The sequence below is a fragment of the Pteronotus mesoamericanus genome, unplaced genomic scaffold (genome assembly GCF_021234165.1).
Source record: "Pteronotus mesoamericanus isolate MK-2021 breed Mesoamerican mustached bat unplaced genomic scaffold, CSHL_Meso_final contig_2, whole genome shotgun sequence".
NCBI lineage: Eukaryota > Metazoa > Chordata > Mammalia > Chiroptera > Mormoopidae > Pteronotus > Pteronotus mesoamericanus.
The window spans coordinates 22,391,312-22,415,506 of record NW_026555084.1 but is presented as its reverse complement, the minus strand read 5'-3'; the positions used below and the strand labels follow the sequence as shown (position 1 = coordinate 22,415,506).

The 24,195-nt window shown below is 52.5% G+C and overlaps 4 protein-coding genes across 4 annotated transcripts; 2 read left to right on the top strand and 2 right to left on the bottom strand.

The window, feature by feature from the left end:
- Positions 1 to 590: 590 nt before the first annotated feature.
- APBB3 (amyloid beta precursor protein binding family B member 3) lies at positions 591 to 7,117 on the bottom strand. The gene is made up of 12 exons (XM_054568338.1): positions 6,854 to 7,117; positions 6,415 to 6,578; positions 6,257 to 6,333; positions 5,216 to 5,276; positions 4,865 to 5,011; positions 4,613 to 4,740; positions 4,091 to 4,205; positions 3,861 to 3,945; positions 3,527 to 3,610; positions 3,141 to 3,256; positions 2,819 to 3,010; positions 591 to 1,130 (listed from the first exon to the last, which is right to left on the bottom strand). Exons 1-12 carry the CDS (start codon positions 6,900 to 6,902, stop codon positions 900 to 902), a joined length of 1,449 nt encoding a protein of 482 aa, XP_054424313.1. The 5' UTR covers positions 6,903 to 7,117; the 3' UTR covers positions 591 to 899.
- Positions 7,118 to 7,336: 219 nt separating this feature from the next.
- Positions 7,337 to 9,400, top strand: LOC129066625 (SLC35A4 upstream open reading frame protein). The gene is made up of 3 exons (XM_054568337.1): positions 7,337 to 7,511; positions 8,494 to 8,592; positions 9,183 to 9,400. Exons 1-3 carry the CDS (start codon positions 7,497 to 7,499, stop codon positions 9,378 to 9,380), a joined length of 312 nt encoding a protein of 103 aa, XP_054424312.1. The 5' UTR covers positions 7,337 to 7,496; the 3' UTR covers positions 9,381 to 9,400.
- Positions 9,401 to 9,792: 392 nt separating this feature from the next.
- Positions 9,793 to 11,903, top strand: SLC35A4 (solute carrier family 35 member A4). The gene has a single exon (XM_054568336.1). The coding sequence runs from the start codon at positions 9,808 to 9,810 to the stop codon at positions 10,780 to 10,782; it is 975 nt and encodes a 324-aa protein (XP_054424311.1). The 5' UTR covers positions 9,793 to 9,807; the 3' UTR covers positions 10,783 to 11,903.
- An 801-nt stretch (positions 11,904 to 12,704) lies between these two features.
- LOC129066312 (uncharacterized) lies at positions 12,705 to 22,477 on the bottom strand. Its single transcript, XM_054567851.1, has 10 exons — positions 22,397 to 22,477; positions 21,709 to 21,786; positions 21,350 to 21,432; positions 20,745 to 20,831; positions 17,898 to 18,031; positions 16,784 to 16,992; positions 16,628 to 16,711; positions 14,263 to 14,421; positions 12,960 to 13,106; positions 12,705 to 12,887 (listed from the first exon to the last, which is right to left on the bottom strand). The coding sequence occupies exons 1-10, from the start codon at positions 22,475 to 22,477 to the stop codon at positions 12,705 to 12,707; spliced, it is 1,245 nt and encodes a 414-aa protein (XP_054423826.1).
- Between the last annotated feature and the right edge of the window lie 1,718 nt (positions 22,478 to 24,195).

Below are 24,195 nucleotides of genomic sequence, written 5' to 3'. Positions count from 1 at the left end.
GTCTTCCAGGAGGCAGCGCTCTGGGAGCCCTAGTACCCTCGATCTCGCCACGTCTCACAATCGCTCTCAGGAGCAAGTTTAAACCAGCAGGAGCTCCTGCCCCACCTACACCCCTGTGACCTAACCAGGTAGACCTCTGAGAACCTCATCCCTGACCACTGCCTCTATGTGTATACCCTCTAGGCTTGATTATTAGTACAAAATTCCTCCCGTTCTCAGATGTCAACTCATTAGGAAGCCTGGTACTGCTTTAGGCCAGGTTGTGTCTCATCTGAGCCCCCACAACCGGCTGAGATTTCCTAGTTTTATTGCATACGGCCTTCTACCTTGTTTGACTTTGCCCGTTTCCTTTTCTGACAGTCTCAGAAAGTGGAAACCGTACTTTATTATATCCCCAGTGCCTGGCACAGAAAAGACCTTAGAAAATATATTTGTTGAATAAGTGACGTCAGATTCCCATCACACCCATGTCCTCCTATGAGTGCAGGCAGCCACCAACACCAGGCACAAGCACAGACACTCACTTCACACAGGTTAACCCCCCAACCCTGCCCCAGGCCCAATATACTCACACCCAGTGAGGTCACTGAGGGATTTTTATTTGTACTGATTTTGCTATAAAGTGTTGCTGAGGTAGAGCCAACTGTCCAGGGCTGGACAGGGGCAAGGAGCACAGGGACCCAGGGAAAGGAGAGCCAGGGCCCCGGGTTGTGGTGCAGGGCCTCTCAGTCATCCATATAAACAATTAATAAACTGGGCAATAAATAAAGGGTACACAAGGTGGGAGGGACAGGCAGAGAAGGCTCCAACGGGTGAGAGGCTGCAGGCCCTTGGGGAATGAAGGGGAAAAGAGGGGGCCATGGACCCGGAGCCTCCTTCCCCAGTCCACCCAGGTCTATTTAGGGCATATGGAGCAGAGAGGGTTTCAGCCGGAAGGCATCAAGAAAGGAGAAGATGCCCCGCTTTCGAGGGGCTGCACCCCCGACCCCTCCTTTGAGCACGGGGAGAGGCAAGGGAACTCCTGGGGAGTCCACGGAGCTGGTCCGCTTGAGCCGCAGGCGGGCACGGGCCTGGGCACCCCAGGCCTTGCCTCGAGCTGCGGAGGCCACAAGACACTTCTGGTACTGAACCTAGGGAGAATGGGTATGTGAGGATCCAGCTCCTTTCTGCCTCAGGATCCCTGAGAGCTTCTGCAGGACAAGGGACTGGCCAAGGCTTCAGTCTGATATGAGGCTGGAAGTCCACCACATCTGGAGCCCTTACAGCACTCCCAGGTAGCTCAAGAACAAAAACATAAAACTTGCCGTTTACTGAGCACTTAAGGGGGCCTGGACACTGTGCTAAATGCTTTGTATAAAGTTGACAACCTGCCCTGGTTGGTGTGGTTCAGTGGATTGAGTGCCGGCCTGCGAACCAAAGGGTTGCTGCTTCGATTCCCAGTCAGGGCACGTGCCTGGGTTGCGGGCCAGGTCCCCAGTGCGGGGTGCATGAGAGGCAACCACACATTGATGTTTCTCTCCCTCTCTTTCTCTCTTCCCCTCTCTCTAAAAATAAATAAGTTTCTGTTTAAAAGTTAACAACCAAGTTATTTATCAGGTATTATCTCCATTTCACAAATGAGGAAATTGAGACTGAGAGACAATACATGACTTACCCAAAGTCACCTAGCCAGAAAGTGGTAGAATTGGGGTTCAAACCTAGTTCTATCTGACTGCAGAGCCTGTGCTCTACACCACGCCTGACCACTATGCTGACTCTCCATCTCTCACTGGAGTGGACTGGCCCCTAGCAAAGTGGATTCTCTGGTCAAGGAGAGTCTTCAACTCAGACTCCATTCCCAATGCAACTGCCCCAATCTTCTCTTATTTGAACTCAACAGGGTCCTAAATGGTCTTCTTGTGTCTTCCAAATTTTACCTACACTATAGCTTAAGTGGTCTTCATAATCCACAAACCTGACTTCACTGTCCTGCTCAAAACCTTTCAATGGCTTAGAGCATCTCAGGATGAAATAAACTCATCACCCGTCTGACTTACAAGTTCTTCCATAAGGTGATCTCTGCCATTCTTTCTGCCCCCATCTCTCACTCCATTCCCCTACCACTCCAGACATGCTGGACTGTCTGATACTCTAGCCCGCCAGCATCTCTCACCTTCACAGCTGAAGTTCCCCATACTTGGCACACCTCCTGCCCTACGCCCCTTCACCTACCTAACTTCCTCCTTGGGCTTTCAATTCTCAATTTCCCACCATGTCTTTCAAGTAGGCTTCTTGAACCCCTGAATGGACCTTCTCCTCCATCATCCTGTGGTGTACAACTTCTTTCTCGTCTGTCTCTGCTTTAACTAAGACTGTGCTCTCTATACTACTGAATTCCCAGGGTCAAGGACAGTGCCTGGTTCCCTGCAGACACTCATATTCGAGTAACTGAAGAGCGAGAGCATTCCACATTCAGGTGCCCACCAGGAAATAAGCTACGTAAAACAAAAAGGGAAAACAATGCCCACCCTACAGGGCACAGCCCCTATACAATTCCAGCTAAATGTTGCAATTTATGCATGTGGATCCAGTGTCAGAGCTTCTGATACTTAAAAAATAAAAAGGAATAGCAATTACTGTGTGAAAAGTCCTGGCCTTTAAATATTAACCCATTAAAACATTAAAAACAGCATGAGGGCTAAATAAAACACTACAAACCCTAGTCAGCCCTGGTATCATTCATTTGTGATTTCTAGAGAGGGTGCCAATCCTGAGCCCCAGCCACCAGGACAAAGCAGCTGCAGGGCAACCCTGCCCACCATCCCCACCCCGAACTCACCATGCAAGCAGCCTGCACAGCTTCAGAGAGTCCCCCTGCATGGGGCTGGCACCAGAAGGCCGCGCACTGGAAGCTCTGACAGCCCAGGTCAGCAATGAGGCCAAAGGTGTGGGGGTCACGGCCAACGCCAATAAAGGTCACAAGGCGCACAGGGCACTGCCACAGTGGCTCCTCCTCTGCATCCGCCTCTGCCTGCCCACACCAGGCCTAGTCACTAGAGGGCCAGGCAAAGGCTGGACCCACTGATCTCTTCCAGCAGCAAGCAATGACCCCCAGCATCCCTGCCCACTGCTCCACGACCCCCAGCTTCACCTTCTGGTACCTGAATGGGATGTGCAGTCATGAGAGAGTCGGACACACTGAGCATGGCAGGGACCCAGGCATCCCGGTCCCCACGGGTGGTAAGGATACCAATGGCCTCGTTCAGCACATCCATTCCTGGGGGAACATGTCCACCATGGTGTCTCCCAGACACAAAGAAAAAGAATCTGCAGGGAGCGCCTAGGCCCATCTCACTGATTTGGAATTTGGAGAGATGGGCAGGGAACTCCTGGGGCTGGGCTTAGAATCCAGAGTTGGGAAGGGTGGTACATCCCAGGCCGCACCGGGCCACGGAAACACGCTGAGAATGATGAGAGGAGCCCACCTCATCCACCTTCCCCTTGCCTCATGCAGCCCACCAGCCCCTCCAGCCCGCTCAGTCCTCACCCATGGCTTTGGTGACTGGCAGGGTCCCCATGTACAGCGCCTCGTACTTCTGAGCAGCCTGACTCACCGCATCCAGCAGCTCCACTGAAATATACACAGCGTGTTGGCCTGGGTGCTCTCTCAACGACCCTTTTCCCCACCCTTCTGAGAGAGCTGGAGCTGGCAGAAGGTAGAAGAAAAGGCCACGAATGCGCCTCCAATTCAGGGCCTGGGATTCCTGGGACCAGGACACTAAGAAGTCCTGTGTCTCCAAGGAAGCACCAAATAGCCAGGACTGCCTTCCCACCTTTCACTAAAAGAGCCTTTGCTGCAGTGCAGAACCGCCTCCCCATACCTTGCCTCGGCAGATCTTCAGGGGAGATGGGGTCCAAGGAACTGCAAGAGGAATGACCACCAACCCCTACTCGCTCTGACAAGATCTGAAACACAGTGCAGCCAGCTTGAGGCACGGGGAGAGGGGAGAGGAAATTGAGGTAAGGGAGCCAGTATGACCCTGCCTCAGCCACCCTGGCAGCTTCAGACCCAGCTCCTTCCCGCATTCCCTGCCCCACTCCCGGCCCTTACCTGGGCACAGAGCCCATGCAGGGCACTGGCAATGGCCTTGGCAGGGACATCACAGCGAAACACATGGCACTTGAGCATACAGCTGTCTTTGTCACCCGCCACAAAAGCGAAGTCCCTGGCAGGTCAGAGATGAGGCTGGGATAGAGGCTGGATAGGGACAGGGGCCTGCAGTGCCTGCAGGAGCCTAGAAAGTCAGGCAAGGGATGCAGCAAGGACGGACAGGGAGGTCAGGGCTGGGGCTCAAGGCACTGGCTGTCACTCACCTGTCACTGTTCCGGAAGCATGTGGGAGCACAGGAGAGAATCAGCTCAGCCTCTCAGGCTGTCCCCCATCTGTCCCTGTGGAGCTGGGCCCACCCTCCCCAACCAGGTTGCGTCAGGCAGGGGAGGCAGTGCTTGGGTCCATGTCAGAGGATCTGTGTCCAGGGGTTCAAGCACAAGGGATCAGCATCAGTGGGGAGCAGAGCATGCAGGGCGGGGCAGAAGGAGCAACTTTCACTCGGGGGGAAGTAGGGGTCCTCACCGGCCCTTGGCGCTACCCACGCCCCATACACGGATGTGCACCAGAGGCTGGCAGTGGATCAGACTGTGGTCCAAGGGATTCACCAGGCTCATGGCATCCTTCTTCAGGATCATTAGCATGTTCTGGCCCTGCCAAGGACACAGCGCAGCCTGGAGCTCAGATGAAGGTGGTTGTCACGGGGAACAGGCAATTCAGAGACAACCACCTCTGTTGGACCCGAGGCTGAACTCCTTGAAGGGCTGGCCAGCTTACCTCACCCCAGGCACCGTCTGGGGGTTGGCTCCGGCTGCGGGTCTGGGCCAGCTGCTGGATGCAGTTATTGACTGCGATACTGCTCTTCCCTGGTACCAGGTCCTCTTCGGGTACCTCTACCCAACCCAGAGAGCGGACCGCAAAGCACTGATGGGTTGGGAGAAAGGGCAGAAGAGCCCCAAGTGAGCAGAGGTGGAATAGGGTAGAAGATGCCACAGGCTCTACACATAAAAAACCTCTGATACCCACTTCCTTCACCCTTGACCATCTCTGCTTAGCCCAATCCCACCCCTGACCTTTCCCTCGGGACCCGTCAATGCCATGGGTTAGCCCTCAGGCCCAAGTCACTACCTTAGCCCCTGGTTCCATGTTCTGGATGTAGGATTCCTCACCATACCAGGACAGAGAGTTGCTGGAACAGAGCAGAGCTCGTAAGTGACCACACTCCCTATAGAAGGGACACTGGTGAAACACAAACTACTTGATAGGCAATAGATGTGGGATAAGACTCAGAATATAGTGTCCCAAATATAAAACCAGAGCAAGACAAGGGCCAGGATGTATTAAATAAATGTAACATAAAGAATGTGACTTAAAATCTGAGGTAAAAATCACGACACGGACATAGACTAAAAGTTGCAAACATGGCTCTGGCTGGTGTGACTCAGCGGATGGAATGCCAGCCTGCAAACCAAAGGGTCGCTGGTGTGATTCCCAGTCAGGGTACATGCTTGGGTTGCGGGCCAGGTCCCCAGTAGGGAGTGCATGACAGGCAACCACACAATGATGTTCCTCTCCCTCTCTTTCTCCCTCCCTTGCCCCCTCTCTATAAATAAACAAATACATTTTTTTAAAATTTGCAAACATGGAACAGGATCTAAAACGTGTTGCCCTGGCTGGTGTGGCTCAGTAGACTGAGTGCGGGCCTGAGAACCAAAAGGTCCTGGTTCGATTCCCAGTCTAGGACACATGCGGGCCGGGTCTCCAGTAGGGGGCACGCGAAAGGCAACCACACATTGATGTTTTTCTCCCGCTTTCTCCTTCCCCTCTCTAAAAATAAATAAATAATAAAATCTTAAAAAGAAAAAATATGGACCAGAGCCCCAAATCAGGACAAGAGACCCTAGAACACAGGATGGGAACCTGTGTTCTAGGGTCTGGAGCCCAGGGCAGTGGCCAGGGTCCAGAACATATGTCAGGGCCCAGAATATGAAAGAGTATGTGGCAAAAGACAGAGCTTGGAACAAGTACAAAAAATCAAAATACTGAGAGCCAAGAACATGGGCCAAAGCCTAGAGCCTGGGCTGGAAAGCAGACTGCGGATCCAGCTGCATGTCTGAGTGCCATGGCACCCAAGCCTTTCATTTGTCCAGGCCTATCTATCCCTGTTACCTCCGGTCCAGTGAGCTCTCCAGGCTGGAGAAGGATCTCCCTTTGGGGGGCCGAAGCTCCCAAATCCCTTCCGTCCTCTGCAGAGAGGGAACTAGGTTAGTGCAGCAGCAGGCTAGGTCCACACGTGGGCTCAGGGCCCCTCCTCACGCTCCACCTACCGTGGACGGCCCCTCTGCATCTCCTGGTTCCCAGGTTGGGCGCTGCCACTGGGTACTACCACTGGGTACATGCCAGTAGTAAGTGCCTGCAGCATCATGGATCTTCCTCCATCCAGGGGGCAGGCCTGGCTCTCCCTCCAGACTCTGGTCCCCCCACAAATCATCTACGGGAACACGTAATGAGAAAGGGGAACACAAGGTTGGAGGAGGGCATAGTGGTCGGTTCAGAAAAACACCTTGTCAACTCTTCTGTTGGAGATCCAGGCTCCCAATCTTGGGTAATTTTTACAGTATGAAGATCAGGGTTCATCTGTATCCTGGTTCTCATCCCGGGACATTGCCCCCTCCCAGTCTTTGGGCCCGGGGGTAGCCCTTCGCGCACCCTCGTCCCCTCTCTCAACTCCCGCTGCTCCCTCCCATCGGGCCCATCCGTGCACACCATCGCAGTTGACCAGAATTATGGCCAGCATGTAATCCTTGCCCAGCATTGCCCCGGCCGCGTCCCCGCCGGCCTCCGCCTGCCTGCACGCTCAGCGCAGCTCGACCTCTGGAGCCGCTGCGCCGAAAAGCCCAGCCTCTCAGCGCCGGTGTCAGCCGAGCCCACGGACACCGCCCAAATACGGGGCGGGAAAGGGGCTGGGTCCAGCTGGTGAAATAGGGCGGGCTGAGCAGCGGCGCCCCGCCGAGGGGTGGTGCGTGTAAACAGGCGTCTGGTTCCCGAGTCGGTGCCCGTTTCGTGCTTGGCTCCAAGGGGAGGAGCACCGTCACCAGCGAACCCACCTACACCACCATACAACTAAGAGCTCCACAAGGGGCGGGTGACCCGCCAGGCGAACGTGTGCTGCGTTCAGACGCACACAAGTGAGATCATCACGCCCGGGTCGTAGGCGTGCGCGCACGCGCAGCCTAGGAAGCGACAGCAATTTCTTTGGGCAGGCTACCGCCTGGGCTCCGGCGCCAAGAAAGTGAGTCCACCCTTTCCAAAAATACCCCGGAAGTGCCTCCGCTCTAGGTACTGATGGCTGTGGCACTTGGCGTGAGGGAGGCGGGGCTGCGCCTGCGCACCAAGTTCGGCGGGGAAGATGGCGGATGACAAGGTGAGTGACCATGGGGGTGATCTGCAATCACGGTAGTATTCACACCTTTTTAATCTTGGGGAAAGACTACACTAGAGCAGCTCATGGTTGGGGGTGCCCCTTGTATTCTCTGGCGATGGACTTTTGCTCCTGTTGGCGGCCTCAACAGTGGGAAGTAGAGTGGCGGAGCGCTACGCGGGGCAAACCGAGCCCCCAGGTGTCCCCTGTGGGGGACCATCACGATCCCTAGCTACACACACTCAATCCCTTTCGCTCTGACACACTCCTCACTCTGCTTCATTCCCTAGCCCTCTAAATTTCCCCTCCCAAAGACACGTTTCCGGTTCACACTGGCACACCTTCATTCAATCGCTGTTTTGGGCATACACTGAATTTCATACTTACATGCGCTCAAAATCACTCAGTTCATTTACCCACACTCTCCAGACAACCATTACCCATCCCCTACCCTCATGCACGCGTGTGTAGTCACACATTCAGTTTGGGAAGGCCTTGGGGGGCAAGTGGGAGAAGCCTCGGCAGAAACTAGATTTACCCCCAAATTGTCCAGGGAGCTGCTTCGGCCCATTTCTTACCTTTGGTCTGGAAGTTTAGCACCAGTCACCTTTACCCTGCATTAGGCCTTGGGACTTATTAGACAGGACTTACTGGTCTCCACTTCCAGATAGCTTATGGTCGAGTCATTAGTACTTTCCTGATCTGATTGAAGGGCCATCCCCTGCCTGTCCTCCCCACCTTCCCTACACATTGCTTACTATATACAGCTCTTGTAAGTTACTGATGCCCATGCCATCTGTTATCCCCTCCCTGGGCCCAACGTGAGTTCTCTCCTTTTCAGTGCTTTCCTTCCTTTACCACTGTCCTCTTAGGAAGGTATTATATGAAGAGGTTTCTCAGGCTCACCCCATCCCAGCCTCTGAGGGACTTGAGCAGGAGATGGGCCTAGGTCAGTCTGCTGGAGCCAGTGTATCCTTTGTCCTAGGACTCTCTGCCCAAGCTTAAGGACCTGGCATTTCTCAAGAACCAGCTGGAGCGCCTGCAGCAGCGTGTGGAAGACGAAGTCCATAGTGGTGTGGGACAGGTAAAGGCTGCTTCTGACCCCACCCCCTGGGCTTCATTGCCCAATATGCTTTAGAATCGGTGGTAGAGATTTATTCAGCAAATGGTTACTGAGGCCCTGTTCTTTGTAACTTTAAGGAATGTTTCCCTGAGAAAAATGACACTTGAACTTGATTCCAAAAAGGTGGCTAACAAGAGCGGAGGAAGGAATATTCCAGGCAAATGGAACAACATAGGCAAAATTCTTGTGTTGGGAAATAGCATGATGAACGTGGGGGTGAAAGAAGTTCAGTTTGGCTGCGGTAGTGGGAGAACATGCTAGGAAATGAGAAGCAAGCAGGGGTCAGATTCCTCAGGGACATCTCTGTTGCCTTGTTGCAGTAAGGTTCTGTGTTTGGAGCCTTCTAACCCTAGGGTTCTGAGATTCTGTAATCAGGACTCCTGAGTTATTTTGCTGCCTCCAAGAATCTCGAGAAAAGTCTTTGGAGATAACACCATGGCTCTCCGGAGTAAGGAGGAGCAGCTGGCGGAATTCTCTAAGCCCAGCTTGAGTAGCTCCTGGTTAGAGGAGGGAAGAACCTACTGAGTTTCCTCCTGAATCTTCTTCCACAGGATGGCTCTCTCTTGTCCTCCCCGTTCCTCAAAGGCTTCCTGGCCGGCTATGTGGTGGCCAAACTGAGGGCATCAGCAGTATTGGGCTTTGCTGTGGGCACCTGCACTGGCATCTACGCAGCTCAGGCATATGCTGTGCCAAATGTGGAGAAGACACTGAGGGACTATCTTCGGTCACTGCGCAAGGGTCCTGGCTAGCTCTGGATCCCATGGGGAGGTAGGATGAGCCGCTGGGACCTGCAGGTGGACACCTCTCGACCACAGACACCACATCTGGCTTCCCCAGCTGCCACTCATTTGCTGTCTCCAACTTTCCTGCCACCTTTGTCCTTGCTTCTCTTCCTGCAGAGGATGCACAGTGGCTCATAGCCTCCACCCCGGACTCCTCCTTTCTTCCCTAACCCCATGGGACTGATCCCAAGACTGTGGCTTCTAGGGCCACCAGACCTTTTCCCGCCCTGACTGTGGAGTTCGCAGCTGACTGTGATCCTTAGCATTCTCTCTAGCCGTGTACCACGGCTCTTCCCTCCCGGCAGCCGGCTCCATGTTTTGATTCTCTGCAAACCTGTCACAATCTTCACTGCCCCTTGCTAGTTACACAGGTTCCCCAGGGTCTGGTGTGAGCATGAGTGTAGAAGATGGGGGTGTGGCAGGCCTGGGCCGTCCTAGGCAGGCCCGCTGGACCCTGATGCTACTCCTGTCCACTGCCATGTATGGTGCCCATGCCCCATTGTTGGCACTGTGCCACGTGAATGGCCGAGTGCCCTTCCGACCCTCCTCAGCCGTGCTGCTGACTGAGCTGACCAAGCTGCTGTTGTGCGCCTTCTCCCTCCTGGTGGGCTGGCAGGTGTGGCCCCAGGGGGCTCCACCCTGGCGCCAGGCTGCCCCCTTTGCACTGTCCGCCTTGCTCTATGGCGCTAACAATAACCTGGTGATCTATCTTCAACGTTACATGGACCCCAGCACCTACCAGGTGCTGAGCAATCTCAAGATTGGAAGCACGGCCCTGTTCTACTGCCTCTGCCTCCGGCACCGCCTCTCCGCACGCCAGGGCCTAGCACTGCTGCTGCTGATGGCAGCGGGGGCCTGCTACGCAGCCGGTGGCCTCCAGGACCCTGGGAACACCCTTCCTGGGTCCCTTCCAGCAGCTGCGGCTGGCCCCGTGCCCCTGCACATCACTCCACGGGGACTGCTGCTCCTCGTCCTGTACTGCCTCATCTCAGGCTTGTCGTCTGTGTACACAGAGCTGTTGTTGAAGCGACAGCGGCTGCCCCTGGCCCTTCAGAACCTCTTCCTCTACACGTTCGGTGTGCTCCTGAACCTAGGTCTGCATGCAGGGGGCGGCCCTGGCCCGGGCCTCCTGGAGGGCTTCTCGGGATGGGCGGCGCTCGTGGTGCTGAGCCAGGCGCTGAATGGACTGCTCATGTCGGCTGTCATGAAGCACGGCAGCAGCATCACACGCCTCTTTGTGGTGTCCTGCTCACTGGTGGTCAACGCTGTGCTCTCGGCCGCCCTGCTGCGGCTGCAGCTCACAGCCGCCTTCTTCCTGGCCACACTGCTTATTGGCCTGGCGGTGCGCCTGTACTATGGCGGCCACTAGCTCTTGACCACCTCCACCCTGACTCCCGACCCTGGAGATGGGGCGTTGCCATAGAGCTGCCTCCTGGCCCCCCTTCCCCTCAGCAGCCCTGTAACAAGTGCCTTGTGAGAAAAGCTGGGGAGGCGAGAGTGGCCAGGTGGGTGGATGAAGGTACGCCCCTGAGAGACCTGTAGAGTGGCTTTGATTAAGAAAACTGGAAACCTTCAAACACCCCCTCCCACCCCAGTTCTTCCTAAGGAATTAAGGGAGCATCAATACCTAGGCCTGAGAAATGACCATTCCTGATGGGGAAGGTTCCCTGCCTCGTCCTGCATGAGTGCAGTTGCTTAAAGTGGGCCGTGGATGACAGTTGGTTTTCCTTGCCTTCTGTGGCCACCCCAGCAGACCCACAGCCCCAAGACCTGGTGCTGGCTGCCCAGCCCGGCTGTGGTACGTGATCCCCCATAAAGGACACTCGCCCCCAACTGGCTTGCGGGAAAGCGCAATTGCCACAGGTTCCACGCCCATAGGCTCGGCCATTCCTCCGAGCTCCTCTGGCTCCAGCAGCATCTGGAGACGGTGCCCCCTGCTTCCTCCACAGTGCTGCTCTCCACACCCAGCCTTTGTTCTAGAAACCCCAGAGGGGCTGGGGCTTAACTCATCTCAGGAAATGTCCCTGGGCCCTGGCTTAAGCCTATACTCCTGACCTCTCTACTCATCCAAAGACCCTCTTGAAGCCCATTGCCCTGCCCCCTGTATAGCTCCTAGGAGTTACCATTCTTCCCACTCTAGGTCCTGCTCCTGCCTAGTAATGTCCCAGCTCCCAACAGCCATGGAAGTTCTATGCAGGGTGACCTGGGACCAGGCACAAGGAAACTTGTATAGCTCAATCAGTGTCTAACTGCATCAGTAATAGGTCTTAATAAAGCTTTCTGGAGTGCAGGCAATTCCTACAATCAGCCATGACCTGTGTCCTGCGTCTTCTGTGTTGCATAGCTCCTCTCAAACAATTGTATTCCTGACACCCTTAGTACTTTAACTAAGTACTAAGGGGAAAGGCTGTTCTCTTGAAGTTTTCTTGAAGCACAAAACTTGGGTGTTGGGGAATTTGGAGGCCGCTTGGGAGTAGAAGGCACTAGGCCCAACAGGACAAACTAGACTCTAGGCCAGAGCATTCTTAAGGACTCGGTGTGGTTACGATTCTCATTCCCTCTAGGTCCCTCGCTGCCTGTCATAGCCAGAGGAATATTAGGCCCTGCTCCTGTGGTAGAATACTTGGTAAACTTGTTTTCAAAAATGCCCTAGTTCTATTGAAGTAGTTTCTTAGGGAATGGGGTTTCAGAATCATCTTAAAGGAACTCCGGAGGTGATTCTGATGCAGACTTGTGAACTGCTACTCACTGCTGTGTAGAGCTCTAGCCAACCAGACTTGAATGCAAATTCCGCCTGTGTTACTTAGCTGACTCCTTGGGCCGGTGCTTCACATCTATCTTTATCTGCCTTAGCTCTGAAATGGGGGTCAATGGTACCTACAACGATTTTGGGTAGTAGGAAAGGTTAAATGAAATAATGGACATTAGGTGCTTAGCAGGGACTGGTACAATGACACCTGGTTAGTGGTGGTGTTAATTACAGTGAAGGTTAGCTTGGTATTGTGTCTCAACTTCCTCTTCCTTCTAGGGACCAGTAAGAATAAAGGAGAGAGGGCCCTGGCTGGGTAGCTCAGTTGGTTAAAGCATCATCTTGATACGTGAAGGTTGCGGTTTTGATCCGCTTTCAGGGCATATACAGTCAACCAATGAATGCATAAATAAGTGGAACAACAAATTAATATTTTTCTCTCCCTAAAATCAATAAATAAAAATTTTTAAAAAGTATGAGAGAGGAAACTGCCTCTGAAGGATTCCTGGTCACCAGAGTTTTCCCCAGGGCAAGGATCCGGCCTAGTCTGCAACCTGCTGAGACTGCTGGTTCTGGGCTCGGAGCTCCTGGTTCTGGGCTCGGAGCTCCCGGTTCTGTGCAGCCAGGGTGATGGTGTCTTGCAGGATGCCAGCCAGCAGGCGGCGGTGGTGATGCTCTGCGGTCGTGGTCCGTTCCTCCCACAGCGCCCGCCACGCTCGAAACACCTGTGCCCAGATTCAGAGATGTCTTGTCAGTTAGCCAGCCTTGTCACCAGCTCCAGGCCTGTCCCTACTGACCTGTAGCAAGTGGCATGTCTGAGCTCGAGTGGCCTTCACGTGCAGGTCATAGAGGGCTAGCAGGTCCTGCTCCGCAGCGTCCCGCTCCGCCTGAAGAGCCTCCAGCTGCAGTCTCAGCGCTGCCTGCTCACGGTGCTGTCTCTGGCCCTTCTTGGAGGTCTTCAATGAAACACAGTTAGCCCTTCATATCCACAACCCATTTGTGTATTCAACCAACCACAGACTGAAAATATATTTTCTAAATGTTACATTATTGCTGATGTGTACTATGTAGTTTGGCCCATGGTGGCTGCATGTCTGAACCAAACGTACAAACTTTTTTTCTTGTCACTATTCCCTAAACAATGCAATACGTCAACAATTTACATATCATTTCCATTATATTAGGTATTATAAGTAATCTAGAGATGATTTAAAGTATCCAGAAGGACGTGTGAAAGTCACATGCAGATACTGTGCCATTTTATATGGGAATGTGAGCATCTGTGAATTTTGGTGTCCACGGGGGTCCTAAAACCAACCCTCCGTGGATACCAAGGGACAACTTTCTTGAGTGCCACCTGTATACCCACTTTGTTCTACATCATGTATATGATCTCATTTTACCGAATGTCAACCCTATGAGGTAGTTGTCGTTTTACAGATTTGGAAACCAAATCGGAGGAGTGACTTAACGTGCCCACATTCACATGGCTAGTGAGGGGCAGGGCTGGGATGACGGGCCTTTCAAAGGTTCCCCATCATCCTCAGGATAAAGCCCAAATCCAGAGGCGTGGCTCACGCTGACCTCAGCCGTGCCCCTGTGCATGCACCTGCCAGGCTCCGGGCCAGAGTTTGCAACACCCAGGACCCGTCTTGCCAGTGCCTGCCTCGGGACCTTTGTTCATACGGTATTGTCCTCTCTAGAACATGTGTTTCTCCACCCCATGCACGTAAGTTTTGTTTTTTTAATTTGTTCAGACGAGTTATATGTACTGAGCGCTTCTGTGTGATGAGCAGACTGCCGCTGCAGGGCTCAGAGTCTAGTGGATCTCTCTGGCTGCTTCACTTGTCCTTTACTTTGCAGGCTGGGTGCCGTCTTCTCTGATCCACTCCAGCCTGGGTCAGTACACCTCTCTGTTCCCACCAGCCCCTAGCTCCCCCCATCACAGCACTTAGCACCAAGAATTGCCTCATGGATTCCCTACAGGGATGTCAGGGCCAGGAGAGAGGGTGTCACCAGTCTGCTGTGATTGACCCTGGATCTCAGCACCTCAGTACAGTGCCTGGCCCAGTTAGAAGCAGCTAAAGTCCCCTACATGACCCTCCTCACCTCCTCTCCTGCCACCAGGCCTTTGACCTGGTCACCTGCCTCCTCCTGTTCCAAGCGCTTCAGTTCCTCTTGGATCCAAAGCTGGTGCTGTTCTCGCAGTCTCTGCCTCCGGGTCTGAGCCAGGAAGAACTGCAGGGCCATATCTGGGGCCTGTCAGACGTAGGTGGCATCAGTTTGGGCTCAGCCAGGAGCCCATGCAGGCACCGGGACAGAGGGGCCAACATCTCCAGCAGAATCCCACTGCCAGTGCTACTCCCAGAACTACAACCCAGAACTAACTGGCAGGAGGGAGCCTATAGTCTGGACAGAGACTCGGAGGCCATGGTTAGGGGGGAAGAAAAGTATTTGCTCTGCCAATAGATGCTGGGGAGGCCCTAAGGATCGCATACTCCTGATCCAGCCCAGTAGGAAAACAGGGCCTTCCCGTGCCCCTCCCTCAGGGATCCAGGAGACCTTCAGGTCCTTTATTTGCCAGAAGTGCCATCTCTCTCCCTGTTGCTGGGGCAGGGTAAACCCCGTATTAACTGGGCTCTGCAACTCTGCACTCCCCCAACAGCCTTCCACTGCTCTGGGCTACACGAGGGTACCTGTTCCTCAGAGGCCCTGAGAGGGTGGTTTTGGAGGAAGCCAGGTCCTAGAGATGCTGCTCTCCCTGCCAGTGGAGGAAAATGCAATTAAGCCCATCAATGGTGAAGACCCCAGCTCCACCCCAAGCCCCAGACCCACCTTGGCGTTCTCCCTGGAGGCCTGGGCTGGGGCTTGCTTCTGAGTCTATCACCTGCTGAGAAGATAATAGGAGTGGGGAGTCCACCTGCTTCCTCCCAGGGCCCTGCGAGTTAAGTTCAAGGCTATGAAATCAAACAGATCAGGGTCTCTGCGTCTCCTTTTCTTAGCTGTATAACCTCCAGCAGGTGACTGGTCTTCTGAGTCTTCATTTTCCTCATCTATCACATGGAGCTGATTAAAGTTATAGAGTAGGGAATGGAATAAGGCACCCAAAGCACTGAGCAGAGACAGGCACTGCTCAGTAAATGGGAGCTTAATTCCCAAGGCCCAGGGCTGTAAAACCAAGTTGTAAATAATTGTGAAAAGGGTAAAACCAGAAGAAGCTAAACAGGGGCAGCCTTCCAGCCACCCTGTGGCAATCATGGAAAATAGTACCCCCTCCTGCACAGGAGTGCACATCCTGAGAGGACGAAAGAGCACCGCATGGAGTCTAAGGACTTAGGCATCTCCACCTACGCAGACTTGGATTATCCCAGTATCCCTTGGATACTCTCTTCCCTTCTCTGAGCCTCAGTTTGCTCACATGAAAAGCGGGAGCAGCCCTGGCCAGGTGGCTCAGTTGATTGGAGCATTGTCCTGTGCACCAAAAGGTTGCGGGTTTGATCCCCAGTCAGGGCACATACCTAGGTTGTGGGTTTGATCCCCAGTCAGGGCACATACCTAGGTTGCGGGTTTGATCCCCGGTCAGGGCACATACCTAGGTTGTGGGTTTGATCCCCGGTCAGGGCACATACCTAGGTTGAGGGTTTGATCCCCGGTCAGGGCACATACCTAGGTTGAGGGTTTGATCCCCGGTCAGGGCACATACCTAGGTTGAGGGTTTGATCCCAGGTCAGGACGCATATGGGAGGCAACCAATTGATGTTTCTCTCTCTCTCTCTCTCTCTCTCCCCCAGTCCTCTCCCTTCCTCTCTCTCTCTCAAATCAATAAAATATCCTCAAGTGAGGATTAAAAAAAGAAAAAAAAAAGTGGGAGTGATGCTGTCTTCCTAGCTTGAACTACTTCTGTGGCTTCCTGTGGACTGTCAAGATGAAGTCCAAACACAACAGATTTACAGAGCCCTGTATGACCTGACCCCTACTTCCTCCTCCAACCTTCTCTCCTGACTCTCTTCCTCATACTTTATTCTCCAACAAATTGAGCTGTTTGCAGTCCTCCAAAGAGATCAAGCACCTGCTTACCTCTGAGATTCTTGTTATTTTCTCTGCCTAAACGTTCTTCATGTTTTGTTAGCCACCTCTGCCAGGAATCACCTTCCCCTGAAGTCTTCCTTCCCTTTCTTGCCAAGACTAACTTAGATGCCTCAGAGAACCTTGTGTTGATAAGCCCTTTAAATTAGCACTGATGTGATGTTGTAATTGTTTCTCCCCAGCAGATTATAAACTCCACAAGGACAGGGGTTTCCCAGGGCCTACATGGTACTGTGCCTAGCACATAGTGAGTGGTCAATAAATGTTTGGGAATCAATAAATTAATGAGTAAAGGAAGGGCCCCCTCGGAGTGCTCTGTAAAGAGGAAAGGAAAGCAGACGTCAGTGGGGCTCCCAAAAGCTTGGGTAAAAAGACATACCTGTGGTTCTGGTTGCACCGCAGTCTCAGCTTTGACCCCTTTGCGCAAGCGGCTGCCTGGGTGCTGGCTCCAGGCCTTTACCACCTATGGAGAGACGGTTCAAGGTGGGCTCTGGCCACTGCTGGCCTAGCCACCTTCAGGGCTCACCTCGCTCACCTGCAACTCCCGCAGCGCCCTGCCCAGCTGGCTGAGCCGCCCGTCTGTCAGCGGGACCCCAAGGAGGCCTGAACGCAGGCTCTTCAGGCCAGCCCGGCGGGCTCGGGCCTCTTCCGCTGCATCCCACAGGGTGGGCTTCACCTGTTTTACCTGCATCCTCCTTCTCGAGGCCCCCAAGAGGGCAGCCTGGAGCAAGCTCAGGGAGTTGCCTGGTAAATGGAGACAGAGTGAATCACTCCTTCTTCTGGACTCCAAAGCATACTGCCTGTGGCTCTTTTAGTTTTTATTAATAGCACTATTCATCAAAACAGCTAACACCTATCAGGCTTTTTCACATGTGCTTGATGTCACCGTGCTAAGGCTCTCTCAGTGCCTCTTTTTATCCACACAACTCTCCAGTGAGGCAACAACTCTAAAAGTTTTATCCTGCCTCCCCCCACAGTTTCCAGATGAGGCAACTTAGGCTCAGAGAAACCAAGCAACGTCCTGGTGACTGGCAGAGCTGAAAGTCAAGCCCAGGTCTGCCTGGGCCCTTCATCAGGACACTGAACTGGCCTAGGAACAGGTGTCGAGCTCACTGCTTTATCCCTGAGGGTGTGAACTATCCCAACTCATCTTCCACAGCCCCAGGGCCTGGGGGGGGGGGGCGGGAGGGGGCGGGGGAAGTCTGGGAATATGTTAACCAGATGAGTATGTGTTTGTTGATTTTAGAAACAGTTAGGAGGCCAGAGTTTGTTGTTTTTAATGGGTGTGTGAATATAGGCAAGGTTACCGTTCTCTTTTTCTAATCCTCGTTTTCCTTGTTTGTAAATTAGATCTGCCTCCTGGGGGTTTAGTAAAAACTAAAGGTATTAGTGTAAAAATGCTTGGTAAACTGTTGAAGGCCTCTGAAGGGTGAGGGGTTGTTTTCACTATTGGCCCTGCCTCTCCGACTTCCGCCAGCGGCCACCCTGGGAGCTTTCTGAACCCTGGCTTTCCCAGAGAGTCAGGCTCTCTCCGGGCTGGGGCTGGGGCTGGGGCTGGCTGGGTGAGAGGGGAGCAGGCCTGAGGCCAGACCCCAGAGCTTTCTAAAGAACCCCAAGCTCCCCACGCTCCCCCCGCCACCACAGGCCACCTTGAGGGTCCACGCGAAGAAGAAGGCCACTGTAGTTGTTTCCTTCCAGGAGCCATGAGACAATCCAGGGCAGAGAGCCCTCCACCTCCTCGTTGACAGCCGTGCCAGCCAACACCTGCAGCAGGGGGCAGTCTCTGCCGGGGGGGGGAGGGGAAGAGGGAGAAACATGCCACTGGTGGATGGGGAAAGAAGCTGTGCCAAATCCCGCTCTGATGGAGCGTTTGACTATTTCCTGTAACTCTGGGCATTATCACACAGATTTGCAACCTTGTGTAGATTTTTATTTTGTCACTGTTATTTAATTACACAAATAATATAGTCTCATAATAAAAAAATTAAATTGTCTACCAACTATACACTTGTATCCAGAATATATAGAGCTCTTACACCTTAGTAAGGAAAAGACAAATGACCCAGTTTTAGAATGGCAAAGCAAGGTGACATCAACAAAAATGGCAGAGTAGGGAACTCCGGGCATCTGTCTCTCCCCAGAAACATCTGGCAAAAATGGCCAGAATCACCCTTGCTAGAACTCTGGGAGATAGTCAAAGGTTTACAGCAACCATGTGAATGCTTATCCAGGAGAAAGGCCTCTTAAATATAATAAGAAATCTTTGTGATGTTTGAGCTTAACCTATCCCCAGTCTCCTCCCCAGCACAGAGCTGTCTTGTAGACAACACTCCATGTTTCCAGCCAAGGTGCCTGGCTCTGGGGGGAGCAGAGCAGATCTTGTTTCCAAGGAACTGTGTTTGTCTGTTTTGACCCGAAGGGTTGACCAAAGAGGATTCCTTTTGGTTAACTTTTCTTGGAACTCTTTCAGGGCAGCTCGGCTACACCAGAGAAGTAAAACATTGAAAACATTGTTTTAAAAACATAACCTTCCCCGCCCCAAAATATTGAAAGATGAAAGAACAAACAAAAATAACAATTGGAGCCCAGCCAGTGCAGCTCAGCTGGTTGGAGCATAGTCCCATAAACCAAAATGTCATGGGTTCAATTCCCATTCAGGGCACATGCCTGGGTTTCAGGTTCAATCCTCAAGAGGCAAGTTTGTCTCTCACATTGATGTGTCTTTCCTTCTCTCTCTGCTCCCCTTCCCCTCTCTCTAAAAGCAATTTAAAAAAAAAAAAAAGCAGTTGAGGTAGACCATAGATACATGGAAAGAATCAAAGGAAAAGTTGGGGAGTGAGATTTGGGGGGAATAAGGACTTTGAACACGTCCCAAGTGTACTAAGGAACCTAGAAAGCCAAGCACATGCCCAGATAGGATACTCCCTCAGAAAGGCCCTAAGAAGGCTCGGCAGGAGGTGAGGCTAACACAAAGCTATAAGTAGCTTGGCTAAGGACAAGGGAGCAACCCAACACAACACAGAGCCAATCTGTAGACATCTGGGGAATGTTTTGTCCTTGTCCTCCTTCCTATCCTTCGCCTCCTCTCCTCCTCTTCCTTCTTTTTCCCACTCCTTCCCTTTTTCTTCCTTTTTTAAGTGGTTTTGGGTTTTTTGTTTGTTTGTTTGTTTGTTTGTTTTCACGTGTGTGTCCCAGGAATTGAAAGAATTCTGTCAGGTCACTGGCTAACCACTAAGATTAGAAGGGAGACTTCAGTGACCACAAAGAATTCAGTCTTTGCAAACATTGTTTGGAAAGGCAACTAAGCAAATAGATGGCTTCATCCCTTAACGAGCAACAACGCAAACCCTGGAGAGGAGGGCCGGGCTGGTTTTCAGAGTTACTCCATCACCGTATCCAAAATGTCAGAGCGCCAAGGGGAAGGGTGGAGACCTAAGAGACCAACACAATGAATGCAGACTTTACAAAAAGTACGCCAATTGGCCAGATTCCAACCAGAAAAAAGGATGAGGTCTGCAAATAAACAAGAAAGTATGACTCATTTATGGGGAAAAGCACGGACATTGAACTCACTAGACAAACACTCTAATTCAGCTGTATTAAATGTGCTCAGGAAACTAAAGAAAATCAACAAAATTATGTCTCAGTGAATAGAGGATCTCAACAGAAGGGCAGAATTTACTTTTTTAAAAAGTAGAAATTCTAGACGTGAAAAACACTATAACTGAAACTAAAAATCCACTAGAGGGCAGAGTTGAGCAGACGCAAGAAAGAATCTCGTCCACCTTAATGGTAGGTCCAACGAAGTTATCCAGTCTGAGGAGCAGAATGAAAAAAGAATGAAGGAAAATGAAACTAAGAGACCCGTGGGATGCCATCAAGTATAAAAAGACATGCATAATGGGAGCCCAGAGGGAGGAGAGAGACTGAAAGGGGCAGAAAAAATACTTGAAGAACTACCGCTCAAAAATTCCCCAAATGTTATGAAGGACATGATGAATCTATACATCCAACAAGCTCAAAAAATTCCAAGGAGGATAAATGGAAAAATATCTGTCAACTAAGAATTCTATATCTGTTAAAACTATTCTTTAAAAATGTAGGAGAAATGAAGATATTCCCAGATAAGCAAAGTTGAAGGGAGTTGATTGCTAGTAGACCTGCCTTACAAGAAATGCTGAACAGAATTCTTCAGCCTGTTGGAGGCAAGGAAAGGAGAGGCTCAGAGGCTGCCCTGGACCTCAACACCCGCATTCCAGTCGCGCCCTCCTCACCCCACCCCATATTCAAGCCGTCAGACTCACGGGGCTCCTGGGAGCTGCAGGATCCTCAAGGCCCCTCGCCATACACTTTGAGTCCCAGGACCTTTAGGAGGGTCAGGCCCTGGGCGGGACATAGTGACAGTAAGCAGAGAGCAGGCCCTGTGGAGGAGAGGCTAGGATCAGGCCGAACACCTAAGAAGTAGGAGGTGACAGGAGGTACCCTCTTGTCCTCACCCTCCTGCACCCGCTGTGGCCCGCAGGTACAGTTCTGAGGCGGCGCTTGGGTCGGACACCTGCACTTCACTGGCGTCTTGCACCACCCTGCAGGGAGGCAAGGCTGAGCCTAGCACTTAGGCACCAGAGTTCCCCAGAACCTCTGCCTGGGGAGCCCTTGGGGCTCTCAAGAGCCTGTAAGAATCATTCCCAAGGCTCCAAGCTCAGTACATCCCCTAAAAGCCCCTCGTCCTCATGACCTTATTATTTTTTTTTGTCCTGTCATCTGCCCAGCAAAGCAAACAGGGCAGTTGGGATCACTCCCATTTTACAGATGGAGAAACTGAAGTTCTGCTCAGTGAGATGCCTGAATCAATCGGGATAATGATTGAGTTGAAGAGGTATAAGTGGATGGGCGAGAGGAGCAAGAAGAAACGGGATATGGGATGAAGGAAAGAGGGTGAGAAGGAGTCCTGAGAGCTAATCGGGGCCCTGTAGGCATGACCCCAAGCTCAGAGCTTCCCTCCTCTGCGGCGGCCGTGGGGAGAAACCTCCAGGAGTTTGGGAGCATCACACTGCCTTAAGAGAAGCACCCTTCGAGACTCTCTTAGGCCCCGGGCACTCACAAGCCTAGAGGGGCCACAGCCAGCACCGACAGGTTCTCTGCCCTTGGAGACAGCAGGTCACGAGTCCTCCTGCTGGGGCCGAGCTGGGATCACACAAACACAACTGCCGCTACACACCAAGCCTTTACCCAGCTTTCAGCTCACACGATCTTCACACTGGAGCTCCGTAGGCCAGGTGTGCCACCATAATTCAGCCATTTCAGGCAGGAGAAAGGAGACCCCAGAAAGGCAAGCCCGCATTGGTGAGCAGCAGAAAGGAGCCAGAGCCAGGCTCCTGCGGCTGCCCTCCGGCCTCAGGCTCCTTCTGGAGCATGACCATGCCTTGGCTCCCTGGGCCCCCCTTTCCTCCAGGGTCTCACCTGCACCAGGCTAAGAGTACTAAGCACAGGATCAGAGCCTCCAAGAAGCAGAGCTTCCTCAAACAGCATCTGCAGCAGCTAAAGTAGGAAAAAAAGGGGGTTCAAAAGGAATTGAGGAATGAGTTGACTAAGGGATTGACAAATGTTTTTCGACATCTCTTGAGGGTGAAGTCTGTGCTGCATCCTGAGCTTGGTGTTGGGAAAACGGTGTCCAGAACAGAAATAAGCCCAGGCCTCACAGCTCACAGGAACTAGACAAGTGAGCAGACGTTTTTAGTGGGACCTGCTGTTTGCTGGGGCACAGGCCCATGACAAGGTTCTGAGGGAGCTATTTTGATTTGGGGACATTTTGATGAAATCCTAAAGAATAAAACTTTCAAGTTTATCATTATTAGTATTATCAAGAACTGTGAAAATAATATCCCTCTGGGTATTTGATCTTCGCACACCACCCCTCCCTGACCTTCACCCCATCCAGCCCCAGCCTCCTACCTTCTCTGACCTGCCAATTGCTGAACAAATTGACCCTGGCCAAACATCCTGTATGGACTGCAGTGCTCGCTAGGGGCCCTAAGGAGGGGTACCTAGTTCAGCTATGGTGGGGAAAGGAAGATTCTCGAAGGTCCCCTAGAAGAGGCAATACCTGAACCTCGTGATACCTGTACCTGGTGGCTCCTCTGGGACTCACCTGAGGCACGAGGCGGGGTGCCTCTGTTTCTCGACCCCGAAGCAGCAGGGCCACACTGTATCCTCGGCCCACAGAGCCCATCGTCGGCCTGACCTGCGCCAGCAGCTCCTGCTCTGCCTCCTACCAGAGACACAGACACAGCCCCCCCCATCCCAGGTGCCCTGACCCCGCCTGGCCCAGCAAAGAGCTCTGCAAGCACTCAGCACCCCGGGTGCCAGGGGCCTGAGGACGCCCATCCTCCTCCCGTCACTCCTGCCGGACCCCTTACCTGAGCAGCCTCAGAGCCCAGGACTCTATCGAAGACGATGCATTGTTCCTGCACGCAGGCCTGGGGTCAGCAGGGTGGCTCCCACGTTCCCTGCCCCACCCACACTCATCCCATCTCCACCTGTGTCTCCAGAGTCCCCGGATGAAGCAGGTGGATGCGGTTGGACCCCTCCAGAAGGAGTGTGGGGTGACAGGTCTCCTCAGGGCCTAAGAAAGGTGGACTTCGTATCAACTTATGAGGAAGGCTGAGCTCCCAGGACTCCTGCGTCCTGCCCTCAGCCTTGGCCTCCGTTTCCCATCCTGAGATGGCTGAGCCCTCTCCCTCTCCCTCTCCCAAGGGGCTCCCCCGTGCTGCACTCCCTCTGCGAACGAGTGCGTGTCCTGTGCTCTCTCACCTGATCCTCTCCCCCGCTCCACTTCCACCACCACTGCGAGCATGGCCTGGGGTCTTCCGTGAGGGCCGCAGGGGCCGAACTGCCCTGCACAGACCAGCCCCCGCGCTCACCGCCTCTCCGTACTCTGCAGCTTCGTGCCTCTCAGATTCCCCTCAATAATTCATCTTGGATATGAGGATCTGTGGGTGGGGCCTCCAAATAATAACTTGTCAAAAGATGCAACAGTCTCCTCTTTTCCATGTTAGAACATTGCGTGGGATGCTTCTTTTTTTCCTCTTAGGAAAAATGTTCTACATATCTGGTTGTGGAGAGAATAATATAATGAACCCCCAAGCCCCCAGGTTCAGCAATTGTCAACATACGGCCGGTCGTATTCCCCCTGTTCCCCTCCCTATGCCCAAAGGATTCTTTTGAAGCAAATCCCAGATATCCTTTTATTTCATCCATAAATATTTCAGTATATATTTATAAAAAAGTAACCATCCCTTTAGAAAAATAACAGCTTTATTGAAACACAATTCATATACCATTCACCCATTTAAAGTATACATTTCAATGGTTTTTGGTATGTTTGCAGATATATGTAATTATCACCACAGTAAATTTTAGAACATTTCCATTATTTTATGAAGAAACCTAGTTCCCTTTCCTATTATCTCCTTAACCACCCCCGCCCCAATCCACCCTTACTCTCTAATCCTTCTGTCTCTGTAGATTTGCCTATTCTGAGCATTTTGTATAAATGGACTCCTAGAACATGTGATCTTTCTGTGACTGACTCCTTGCACTTGGCACAAGGTTTTCAAGGTCCCCCCAGGTTATAGCATGCATTGGCGCTTCCTTCCTTTCTATGGCTGAATAACGTTCCACGTAGGGATGGAGTGACTTCTGTCACCCACCACCCAGAGTTTGGCCACACTTCACAGCTAGGAGCACAGTCCTTCACAAGGCTGCCCCTATTTCAGACACTGGTCTCAAGCTCAGGGGTCCTCAGTCCCCTCTCACTCTGACCAGTTACCTGCAGTTTCAGGTGTTCCCACTAATCCACAGGTTCCATAATTCACTAGAACAACTTAACTCAGGAGCGCATTATGCTTCCTGTATCTCATGCCAATTCTCTGACACCAACTGGATGTC